This window comes from Oryzias latipes, chromosome 4 (assembly GCF_053564925.1).
Source record: "Oryzias latipes strain Hd-rR chromosome 4, Olatipes_Hd-rR_3.1".
In the NCBI taxonomy this organism is placed as follows: Eukaryota; Metazoa; Chordata; class Actinopteri; order Beloniformes; family Adrianichthyidae; genus Oryzias; species Oryzias latipes.
Window position 1 is genome coordinate 15,670,607 of NC_136240.1, and position 12,884 is coordinate 15,683,490.

The window sequence follows — 12,884 nt, forward strand, 5'->3', positions numbered from 1 at the left end:
TGCTTTAAATAAATATGCACTAACAAGCCTTTATTGAGGAAATCTGTGAAAGATGACCAGCAACAAAAAAATCTCAGAATACCTGGAGATCACTTTCCAAAATTGAATCAGCACTGACAGGAAACTGTGGAATAGAGGTTACTATGAAGTCTATGAATCAAGGAAGGCCCTGCCTCACATTACCCTTCGAGAAAAATAAAATTAAAATAGATATGATAAAGTAAAAAAAAAATTGGGTATTTCCAGTGGTGTACTTTGTGTGTTTTATGTCATTCCAAAAATTTTCTTGAGTAAATTTTGCTAAAGGTGCTTATTTTTTTTATATTTTAGGATCCCAAGCTCAATATAACCTTCTTCAGCCCATTTAATATTGTTATCAATAATCGTTACATCATTACTTTCATTGATCGGAAATAGAGTTTTGTAAAGAAAATTCCAATCTTGCACACAATACTCTGCTGCACCTTTAGGAAGAGCTAGCAAGCCGACAGGTGCTTGTCATCATTATCAGACATTTTATTGTGTCCATAACCCTTGTGCTATCCTAGGCATTTTAACATTGGGAGTTGGGTCATCTAGACCCACTAGACAGTGCTCTGAACCTTTTTTCTTCAATGATTTGTGATCTTCACTGGCGTCCATGGATTTCATGAAATCCTCTCCACCTTTATCCACCTTTGTCATGGTAGGGAGAACACGTCAATGGTCATCTTGCCCCCATAGGATAGCATGAGGGTTAAGACTTTGAAAGACTAAAAGTTTAAACCACTACATATAAAATAAAATGAGAACTTCTACTCGTGGAGGGTAATAAATGTTATATACAAATGGAAGTAGGACCAGAATTTAGAGTACAGTAACTCAAACTTTAATAATTTAAAAACTAAAATAGTCCACTATTGGCTATTTTACCTCATCTTCTTTAGGAAAATATCGGGAAAGATTTAATTTTAAAAAGTCCCGTTTGACTTCAAAAACTTTTGAGAGGCACCATGCTGCAGACAAGAGCGAGCAGCTGCTTGCTTTCATTATTTTTTTTTCTCCATCTTCTGCTGTCGTGTTTTGCACTTACCGGCCGGCTGCTTAACAGAAAGGGAATACCCTTAGTACCGGAAGTGAAGCAAACACTTTACCTTGCAAAACATTGTTGTAATTTCTATTGTAGTAATACAGTAATACAATGTTGAAAAAGGCTTTTGTAGTAGTTTTTAATACTGGCAGGTAAGTCAAGACTGGCATGTGAGGCAAGACTGGCAGGTGAGACAAGACTATCAAGTGAGACAAGACTGGCAGGTGACCTTTTATATTTACTATAAAAGGTTTAGGAATGGCATTGTGTAGGCCTTTAAACTGTTTGGCATTGATTATGGCATACAGGATTGACTATAAATACAGGAAACAGAAATAACAATTATAATAAATGTTCTTTACCTTTGTCATAGTGATATTAAATTGTTATTAAACATCAAATATGCAGATCAACTTTGCCCTGTCATCTGTTAACACTATTAAAAAATGTTTTTTTTTGTCTAAATATCTAACAATATGAAGCAGGCGTTTGTCATGGACGCTGCCATTCTTATAAGGAAAATACTATCTTTTAAGATTTTCAAATTGTAGGCTTAAATCCAACTCTATAGAAGTCAATGCCTCAGCAGCTATTAACATCACTGGCTAAATATTATTGGATAATAGATCGTTGGGTAAATAATACTTAAAAGACAATTTTAGTAACTACTTGTTAGATTTCTTTTATAAGTTCAAGTGGGACCTACCACTTGCTATCTTGTCACAGAAAACTAAAGTTGTTGATGTGAAATGTGTTTTTAAGTAATTATTTTTTGTAGTTCTTATTTAAATAGTAATTTCTGCTATAGATTAGGTACCCCTGTATTTCCTGACCACAGAAACAAACTTCTTTGTCCTGGTATACTGTAATACACAGAGCTGAGGCAAATTGAAGAATGGATGCCACAAATCCACACAAGTCTCCCTGTAAGGAATGTAAGCAACATGTGTGGATGCCATTACTGACACACAGCCAAACAGAAATTCAGTTGCAGCAATTATTCAGTAATGCAATAACTATTTCTATTTATTTTATGTTTTCAATACAGTCCTTATGTCAAGAACGAATGCTCAGAAATGCATTCGATTAATGTTCCTGGTTATGTCCTAAAACAACAAAATGGTCTCTTTACTCTTAAATTTAAGCCTTGAATTTTGATTTGATCACCCTGAAGTCTGCTATACTGCTGCCAACTGACTGTAAATGAAAAAGAAGATTATAAGCTTTGGAAAGTTTGCACAACAGATATGCAATCTTACAACAATTACCTTCTAATGAAAGTTGTGTGTGTGCTGTGCATTTTTGAAAAATAGGATTGAGATGTAAAAGGAGGAGGGAGTCATGGTGGGGGTTTAACAACCAATGCAGGGGAAGGAATTGAATCACTGAGACCAAGTCTGCTGGAGGAGAACTGACACTGAGCTGAAAGAAGAACAGGAGACAGAGCTGCTGTGCCTGAAGAATGCTGTGGTTTGTGGAGCTGATCTGTGCTCTGAGCCTGGGAGGGCATGCTGTGGCAGCACAGAGAGGTGAGAACGATTCCTGGTTTTCTCAATTAACTGTTATTTTGGGGGGAAATAGCTAAAAAAATAAAGTAAAAAATATAATATTGGATCAAAATGTTTTCAATCTTTTTAAATACTTGAGTTTAGCTAAGTTCACCTCTGTAATCAGCACTACACATTTGTAATGTTTAGACCAAATAAAACTTCTGTCAAAATTGACACCAGTACTTAAATGTGTTATAAATCAATTTAAGCAGGGAACAGAGAATTACTGAGTTCCACTATCTGTTTTATATGCTGTGGATTTTTTTGGTGAAAGAGTTGCAACTGATGAGAAGAACACGTTTCCTGTGTTTTACACTCCGGAGAAATTTGCCCTGCTATCTGCACAGAGTGATGAAGTAGTGGACCAGAGAAGGTCCTTAGGGAGGAAGTCACTGGGGTCTTTGGGTCAAAAGTTCCTCTTTAACCTGAACTTAAACAGTAGCTGATTGTGATGCTCCTCACCAATGATGGCGAGTACCATCAAAAGAACAAAGAGTTATTATTATGGGAACACATGTCAAGTCATCAGTTTTTTTGGAACGATGCTCTAATTCAAACATGAGAAGTACAAAATTATCCTTTTTAAAGAGACTTTATTCTGTTCACTGAAGTTTTACAGTTTTGTTCAAATGTTGTTTAAAAATCAAAATATCAGCTTATAAAACTATTTTTTTGTTTGCACAACAGCAATGAAAAGAGAGTCTGGAAAACTTTGTTCTGTCCCAAAAGACTTACGAAGACGCCTGCAAATTTGAGTTTCTGTAAACACGTCAAACTTAAAAATTGATCTTTTGGAATGAACTGTTTTGCTGCACATCTGGAAAAACTATTTTGCCGCTGGAATCCAGAGGGACCGACTCTAGTGTTTTTTCTGGATTCTTCAAACAAAAGCAAAAAAGAATTATGGAGGTATTAGTGTCAGGCAGGCAGTGGAGACTTAATGGTGTTATGCAAGACGGCTGTCTCCAAAAGCTGATCAAAAGGGGGAGTAGGTTTTTTCTTCAGATTTCTTAAATTAACTGATTAAACTAATAAACAAAATAGAAACAGAAAATATTAGCTATTGTATCCCAGCATTTAAACCATTTTCTGTTTTGCTATAAAATGCTGATCCCACTTTAATAACATATTTTGGAGACAAAGCAATCATGTCAATTTATTTCCGCTGTTTAAATATTGATTAAATGAGGTTTGAGACCTGGACGGATGAAGTTGTAACACTCTGGTGCTGCACAGTTAGATAATATTAGAGAAACCCTAAGAATAAAAAGACATATTCGTGTCTTTATGTTTTCTTTTACTTTCTTAAATGAAATAAGAAATAATTTTTCAAAGTGCATAAATTGATGTATTTGTTTACATCCAGATGGGGAAATTATCAGTCAGATTAAAATGACAAACCTCGCCTTGGCTGAAATTAAAGAGCTGCTCAAACAACAAGTAAGTGTTGTGCTTTCAGCTCTGATCTGCACTTTTTCATTTGAATGAAAGATGTTTATTGGAGACAACCAACATGGTCCCAATAGTTTTTTCTTTGATTTCACTACATCAATCTTGTGTCTTCTATAGATTAAAGAGGTTATATACTTAAAAAACACAGTCATGGAGTGTGAAGCCTGTGGTGAGTCAATAACACTTTTTTTTTTTTTTAATGTAGCTCTTGTATAAATGCGTGTTAAGGAAAAGTTTTATTGAAAAGTATTTTAGAACTATGACCTGTGACAGGTGCGAAAACTGTTATCAAGTACCTTCAGCCTTTGTGCAATCCTATGGGGTCCAGATGACCCGATCCTTACATTGACGTGTTATCCCTAGCATGACACAGGTGGATAAAGGTGAGGATTTTCTTAGCCACCTAAGAGGATTTCATGTAATCCATGGACACCAGTGAAGATCACAAATAATTGAAGAAAAAGGTTCAGTGCACCGTCTTGTGGGGTCTAGATGACCCAACTCCCAATGTTAAAGTGCCTAGGATAGCACAAGGGTTAGAGGAACTGGGGTTGTGCTGCAGACTTTCATGACAATTCCTCTAAAAATATGTCTTTCATGGAGTTATTATTAAGTACAAACATTTGTTTGTCTGTAGGGACGGGAGGTTTCCAGCCTCGTCCTTCCTGTGTGCCAAACCCCTGCCACCCTGGGGTCAAGTGTACCGAGACTCCTCAAGGCATTGTCTGTGGCCCCTGCCCTGATGGTATGGAGGGCAATGGTACTGAATGCACAGATGTGGATGAGGTATGTACAGGTAGAAGAAAAATTACCCATGGTTCCTTGAGAATGTCCTGATGCGAACGCCTGTCGGATGCTGACAGTGCACCGTGAAGCCCTGTCACATGGGTGTCCGCTGCATCAACACCTCCCCTGGTTTCCGCTGCGGTTCCTGTCCTGCTGGGTACACTGGACCTCAGGTCCAGGGCGTCGGTCTCACCTACGCCTCTGCTAACAAACAGGTGAGGTGTAGTGATAACAAGACGAGGCGCAAGCTGGCATCTGATTTAGCAAATAAGGGGGGAAATTTAGTTATCACGTAAGAATGGATCCTTCACTATACCAACAGTATTAACACAATTTGAATTTTCTGTGGATGTTCAACAGAGGTTAAAGATAGAAAAACTAATTTGTTAATGTGGAAAGTTATATGTATTGTTGTTATAGTTGCTTTTGGTTTATAAAACTCAATGACAAAAGTCTTAACTGCTAAAACAGAATGTAAAGAAATGTAGCTGTGCAATAACAGTCTCAGATGAAATCTCCTTAGAATGCTACTTTACCCTTACAATTGTTTCCTCATTAAAATTGAGCATAAAACCAAAAACTATTCTTTGATCATACACAGGTTGAAAGAATCAATATTTATCTGTAAAGTTGTTCAAGTTCTCACATATATAATTTAATTAAAAATCTGGAAAACCTCCAGATGCATCTCATCAAACATGTTGGTTCATACAAGCATTTGTTGCAACTTTTCACACCCTAAACAAACTTCATAAGTTTTAAATATTAATAAAAAAGGCTTGGCATCAAAGAAAACTGCTCCATTCACACCTACAAACTCACATGAAAAAAAACAATGCATATGACATAAAATTTATTTTTTTGGTCAATTTTAAATGTAACATTGTCAATGTAGATATCAGATGAAGGTGTTCAGTTCTATGTCTGTTGTTTTAAGGTGTGCAAGGATATTAATGAGTGTGAAGGTCTCAACAATGGAGGCTGTGTGAAGAACTCTGTATGCCTGAACACCCCGGTGAGCAAAACTACAATAATATCACATTTAATGTGAATTTCTTTGGGATTTTGTGTGTTCTATAGCCAAAATATTGTGGACTTAAGGAAAAGCGTTCCAGAAAAAAACATTTCCCAAAAATTTTATAGTGTGGGACTCTCTGGTGCCCTGGATTTTAAAAGATTTCCCAAACTAAAGAATTAATAAGTATGAAAATTCTACGAAGACAAAAAATTTTTATTAAAATGCATTTTATTTTCACATAAAAAAATAGATCAGACGCAATGCATTGTGGTCTATATTCACCAATCTAGTGAACATTCTTGCACAATGGTGTGTCGCAGTGACTTGTGGTAAATTTCCAGGGCACTGGATTTGGGAATTGGCTGGTGCTACCGCTCAGCTTACCTCATATCTTCTCAATGTCTTTCTTACCATCCATTATATGTTAAATCTTTTTCTTTTTATTATTCAAGACTAACCATTTGCATCAGCTATTTGCACAGGCACATTTAACTGAAAGGAGCTTGACTCGGATGGAGGCCTTGTATGACTCTGACCCACTAACACCAGCCGTGACTCCACCTTCAGCTGTGGTTTGGGCTGCTTTCATTGGTTGGCTCACATATAACTGCAGTCAGTAAAATCTCAACACCACTTTTAGTTAAAATGACCCGTCTCTTTCTTTTCTCTGTCTTGTTCGTATGTGTCTTAAGCTTGATGAACTCGCTTTCCTCGGATAGATTCATAAATTATTAACAAAGCTTTGTGGTTTCACTATATATTTGACACATCTAATATACAGATATTAGAAAAGAATAGTTTGAAGAGACAGTCTTTGTCATAAAAACATTTGACTCTGAAGGCAAAATCTTCCTTTTGTGTGAACAGGGTTCGTTCAGGTGTGGTGGCTGTAAGCCTGGCTACATTGGGGATCAGCGAAGTGGCTGCAGACCGGAGAGAATGTGTGGGGACGGCCAACCCAGCCCCTGCCACGAGAAGGCAGAGTGCATTGTTCATCGAGACGGGACTCTGGAGTGTCGGGTGAAACAGCCACACGTGTTGAAGTTACATGTTTAATAAAAAGGGTGTACTGTCTCTCACACAGCAGGGTCATGTCAAAAAGCCTGCTGAGCGTCTGACACTTTCTTTCCTCTCAGTGTGGCGTCGGATGGGCTGGAAATGGTTACCTCTGTGGTCCTGACACTGACATTGATGGTTTCCCTGATGAGAAAGTCAGCTGTCCTGAGCTGAACTGCAACAAAGTGAGTTGCCGTTATTAATAACACAAAAAACATATTTTTAATCCCAACAAAAAATATAAAGTACTTGTAAGAATTAAAGTATATACTAAAGCATCAGAAATGTTATTGAAGAGGCTTTTAAAGTCCCACCCCAGTCTATTTCAATGCAACAAAAATGGTGTGCATTTTTGGAGCTTTCCAGCCGTACAGTTTTGAGCCAGATTCCAGCTCAGACGAGGAAAACAAAGACGTAGATACATCTATGTGTCTGCAAGTAGATGCATCAGAATGGAGCAGAGCAGGGAGCTTGTGCCCCGCCGATTGTAGCTTCTGCGTGACTGCAACAAGCTTTTTCCAACTGTATTTTTTTGTCCGCTCCTAATTACCAAAGGATTTGAATAAAGCTATACTCAGAAATACAATTTTAACTTAAATTTCCTTTATATGTCCTCCATCATCAAAGAAATGCTATAAGAACATGTTAAAAACATAATTTTCATTGGAGTGGGTTTTTATAAAACAAAGCAATGAGTAGTTCTGAGTGTGACAAATGATGAGATTGATTCTTCTTTAGGACAACTGTCTTACTGTGCCCAACTCCGGCCAAGAGGATGCTGACAGAGATGGTATTGGAGATGCTTGTGATGATGATGCCGATGGGGATGGGATCCTAAACGTACAGGTTTGTGCTCTCATTCACACTAAAGTGCATTTGCAGTTCACATGTAAAAACTAGAAACGTCTCATCCACAGGATAATTGTGTGCTGGTCCCCAATGTGGACCAGAGGAACATTGATGAGGACGACCTGGGCGACGCCTGCGACAACTGTCCCGCTGTCAAAAACAATGATCAGAAAGACACAGATCTGGACAAACTTGGGGATGAATGTGATGATGATATTGATGGTGATGGTAAGAAAGAAAAAATAAAAAAAAGAACTATTTTGTTTTTTGTAAAAACAAATATTTTTGGCATGTAATTTGATTCAAATGTTAGTTCCCTTAAAGAGTGCATGGGTCATGTGACTGTGCTACAAATCACACATATGTTTCCTCATGTTAGGCATCCCTAACCACCTGGATAACTGCAAAAAAGTTCCCAACCAAGACCAGATCGATCGAGATGGAGACAAGGTTGGAGACTCCTGTGACAGCTGTCCTTATGTTCCCAACCCAGATCAGGTGAAAAAAACAATTTTATTAAACCGAAACCTTTTTCCACGATTAACGATTTACAGCATTATTCAAAAGTGATGTTTAGATTTGAAGAGCAATGTATTTGTGGGACCCCGTGACCCTAAAAGAGATCCAGGTGGCTAAGAAAATTGATGAATGGATGGATATAAATGTTGTTGTAGGCTTCCAAAAAACCTTCACTAGACGAGAAGGAAACAAAGTCTAAAAAAAAAAAAAAAAAAATGCGCTTAAGCAAAAGTAAATAAATGAAACAAAACAAAATTTGACAAAAAAGATTAGATGAAATTAACTATACAGAGAGATTAAGAAATTTAGATTACCAGGAACAAGAAAAGTGGGAAAAACTGCCGGATGCAATAAATTAACATCTAATTTATTAAGAAATATTGGACAGAAATAACACAAGTGTGCAGAAACCCATAAAAATAGGCTGAATCACACACAAAACACAAAAACAGGAATCACCTAAGTTGCAGAAATTCAACAGATTCTGACAAAAACCAGAAAATAAACCATATATTATAAATATTCCATCATATAAGTCATAAAAATCATTTTAAACACTAATAATGTTTAATCATGATAATAAAACAAAAAATATTTTTAGTATCTTTGTAACTTTTGATATGACCTGTTTTTCAGATGGATGCAGACAACGACCTGATTGGAGACCCCTGTGACACCAACAAGGACAGGTATCAGTATCTGAACAAACACTCCTGTCTGTCAGCAACGTCTCCCCGAATAAAATCATATTCATTAAATTCAGTGATGGCGACGGTCACCAAGATTCCCGGGACAACTGCCCAGCTGTCATCAACAGCTCCCAGTTGGACACTGACAAAGACGGAAAGGGAGACGAGTGCGACGATGACGACGACAACGACGGCATCCCAGACCTGCTGCCACCGGGCCCTGACAACTGCCGGCTGATCCCCAACCCTCTGCAGGAGGACTTGAATGGTGGCTAATACTGCTGCCACCACATTAACATTTTTTCTGGCTTTGAACCCGGAAACAATGATGAGCTCTGTTGGTCCTTGCAGGTGATGGTGTGGGGGATATCTGTGAGAAGGACTTTGACAACGACACCCTGGTAGACCCCATTGATGTTTGTCCTGAAAACGCTGAGGTCACCCTCACCGACTTCAGAGAGTACCAGACGGTTGTTTTAGACCCCGAGGGAGATGCACAGATTGACCCTAACTGGGTGGTGCTGAATCAGGTCAGAAGATTGGAAATGGGGCTTTAATGTTTAGATGGTAAAACAAAAAGGTATGTTAAAGCCACTTTCCTAAATGTACAGGGAAGAGAAATAGTCCAGACCATGAACAGTGACCCTGGATTGGCAGTCGGTGAGATAATCAGAACTGTTTGACATTTTAGAAAACAGAATCATCTGAAATTTCTTTCAAAATATGCAGCTTTCAAAGCATCCATCAACCTTCATCATTGCGTTCTGCAGGTTACACAGCTTTCAGCGGTGTGGATTTTGAAGGAACCTTCCACGTGAATACGGTAACAGACGACGACTACGCTGGTTTCATCTTCGGCTACCAGGACAGCTCCAGCTTCTACGTGGTGATGTGGAAGCAGGTGGAGCAGATCTACTGGCAGGCCAACCCCTTCAGAGCTGTGGCCCAACCAGGGATCCAGCTAAAGGTAGTTCAGGACCATCACGGAACAAGGAAAACAAGTATTTGACAGTCACAGATTCAGAGAGGTCTCTAATCTTCATCATATCTACACTTTAACTGTGAGATATTGTTCCCGGTGTCCTTCGACAGCTCTTTGGTCTTGGCTGAGAAGTTGCAGTCTTAATTGTTTAAGGTTGTGGACTGGTGTCTTTTATACAGGTAGCATTAATTCAGGTAATGAAGCCAGAAATGCTTCTTAAATAAATTGCTTGTTGGAATTCCACTAAAAATAAATACTTAAGAATTAGACTCTCGAGCCACACCCCATACCAGCAGGTGCATGCACCTAAAGGTTATGTGCCAACTACCATAAGCCAAAAGAATAACAGGAAGACAAAGAGTCTTCGTTGTTTGAAGGAGCTAAACACTTGTTTTCAGCACCATTACACGGATAAATTCTTCTATAGTCAAACAATATTATTTCGTGGATTCTTTTTTTGACATTTATAAATGTCATAGACCTCTCATTTTTTAAGATCAGTGACTGATAAATACTTGTTTTTGCCCAAATTTACTCCCCTTAATCCATCCTTGGACCGATTACAATTTAAGACCAATTGTCAGGAGTAACAAACTAGTTTTATTAAATGAACTTTTTTTAGGTTTTGGAAATTTCCTCTACAAAGTTTTTGGTGACAAAGTTTTGTAAACTAAAACCTTTTAGAAACAAAAGAGGCCAAAACATCAAAGAACAACAATTACATTTTTCTAACTTCAATTGACTTCTGCTAATTTAAAGTAATCATCTTCAATTTTTAACATTTAAATATGTAACCCTTGTGCTATCTTAGATGACTCCACCCTTACATTGACGTGTTATTTCTACCATGACAAAGGTGGATAAAGGTGGAAAGATTTCATGTAATCCATGGACACCAGTGAAGATCACAAATCATTGAAGAAAAAAGGTTCAGAGCACTGTTTAGTGGGTCTAGATGACCCAACTCCCAACGTTAAAGTGCCTAGGATAGCACAAAGGTTAAATGAGGAAGTTTGTGTTTTCGTCAAAAGTGAACATAATACTTATTAAAAAAGTAATTATACTAGCTTAAAATGGATCAGTATACATCACAAATAATAATTCTACGTTTTGCTTTGAAGACCAGAAAAAAGGAACTTTATATCCTTTTAGATCTTCCTTTTGTTTTTAAGAAACTTAAGAAAGCTTATTAAAGAATTTACTGCTAAAAAACATACTTCATTGATCAAACGTTTACGCGAGGGATGACACAATTCTCAATTTAAAATCAAACCATGTTACACCACTGAACCGAATCGTGGGTAAAATGAATTGTATCATCCATCTTGCATAGGTTTGCAGATGTTTAGGTTAAATGTATCAAACACGTGTTGTATTACATTTTGAAAGAATTTACAACTTATTGTTTTATTACGGTACTTTTACACCAGGCTTAGTATAAGCCAGGGGTCCCCAAATCCAGGCCTCGATGGCCGGTGTCCAACATGTTTTCCAACAAACCTGCCATTGAAGCTCCTTCTTGGCTAAACACACCTGATCAAGGTAATCAGCAGCAAATAAGACAGGTTTTCTGAAAAACCAGCAGGATGCTGGCCCTTGAGGCCTGGATTTTGTGACCGCTGGTATAAGCCAACTGAAAGGTTTTTCTTACTTTTTATTTGCAAATTAAAAAAGGATACTTTTGAAGTTTTTAGTTTTTTGTCATACTAAATTACATACAAAAGTTTATATTGAACCAAAACTGTGACTCAAAAATCAAAGTTTGAACCAAATTGTGGGGGAAATGAATAGTTTACACCAATCGCTCCTTCTGGAAAAACGTATTACATTTTATTTTTGCAAGCTAGTTTGCTAAAAACAACAAATTTTAGTCAAAGTACCATTAAGCCCAACAACAAGAGAGTTCTCAAAGTTATCTTTTTTTCTGAGGTACTCCACAGGTGAAGACAAAGCCACTGTGTCTTTTGCTGTTCTTGAACAGGCGGTGAAGTCAAACACAGGTCCAGGTGAGAACCTGAGGAACGCCCTGTGGCACACCGGTGACACCTCTGATCAGGTGAAGCTTCTGTGGAAAGATGCTCGTAACGTTGGCTGGAAAGACAAGACTTCATACCGCTGGTTTCTCCAACACCGGCCAGCTGACGGCTACATCAGGTACCGACAGGAGCATTTCACTACAGGTCCACGACGAGTCCCTTCACTGCATGCAAGTTTTGATGAGAAACTGATACCTTCTTAGACTCATTTCACAAGACTTTTCTCTTTCTAAATGCAAGGAAATGAAAAATTACATTTTTAATTTGTGGGAAGAATCTGACAAAAGTGAGAGTTTGCAGTTTTGGTAGCTCCTCTAAGAACTCTTACTGTAAATAATTTGTTGTTTAAAGACCAAAAAGATCACATGATCTATTTATTTTTGTTTTTTGTGCTTTCGTGTGCAGAGTTCGCTTCTACGAGGGCCCTGAGATGGTGGCTGACACAGGGGTCATCATAGACGCCACGATGAGAGGAGGCCGTCTGGGAGTCTTCTGTTTCTCCCAGGAGAACATCATCTGGGCCAATCTGCGCTACCGTTGCAACGGTCAGTCAGGGGGAGCTCCTTTTTTTAAATCACAAGAACTTATGCTGCTTGATCTGTAAAATATTTAGCTCACAATAACAAAAAAAAATGCTTTTTTTGTTCCTAGACACTCTTCCTGGGGATTTTGATGCCTACAGAGCTCAGCAGTTGCAGCCGACAGCCTGATGAATGAATCAGCATACATTTAAAATCCTCATCTGATTTGTTCCAGGGTTTTTTTTGCAGCAGTTTTTTCATCGAAAACTTAAAGTGGGGCAGCACTGACAAATTTTTTTTCCTTACTGTGAATAAAAAATATGCTCAGCTCCCAAATGCTTGAACTCCTCATTTAAA

The 12,884-nt window shown here is 38.0% G+C and overlaps 1 protein-coding gene across 2 annotated transcripts; it reads left to right on the forward strand.

Moving 5' to 3' along the window:
- Window positions 1-2,440: 2,440 nt before the first annotated feature.
- On the forward strand, window positions 2,441-12,863 carry comp (cartilage oligomeric matrix protein). 2 transcript variants are annotated; one of them, XM_023954230.2, is made up of 19 exons: window positions 2,441-2,598; window positions 3,986-4,059; window positions 4,189-4,240; window positions 4,709-4,857; window positions 4,935-5,072; window positions 5,795-5,872; window positions 6,743-6,895; window positions 7,012-7,116; window positions 7,670-7,777; window positions 7,849-8,008; window positions 8,160-8,278; window positions 8,936-8,988; window positions 9,063-9,256; window positions 9,340-9,518; window positions 9,600-9,648; window positions 9,759-9,955; window positions 11,952-12,124; window positions 12,412-12,551; window positions 12,658-12,863. In XM_023954230.2, the coding sequence occupies exons 1-19, from the start codon at window positions 2,532-2,534 to the stop codon at window positions 12,714-12,716; spliced, it is 2,247 nt and encodes a 748-aa protein (XP_023809998.1). In that variant the 5' UTR covers window positions 2,441-2,531; the 3' UTR covers window positions 12,717-12,863. The 2 variants fall into 2 exon arrangements, with proteins under 2 accessions (XP_023809998.1, XP_023809999.1); XM_023954231.2 differs by lacking the exons at window positions 3,986-4,059; window positions 4,189-4,240 and having other exon boundaries at window positions 2,442-2,598.
- Window positions 12,864-12,884: the final 21 nt, after the last annotated feature.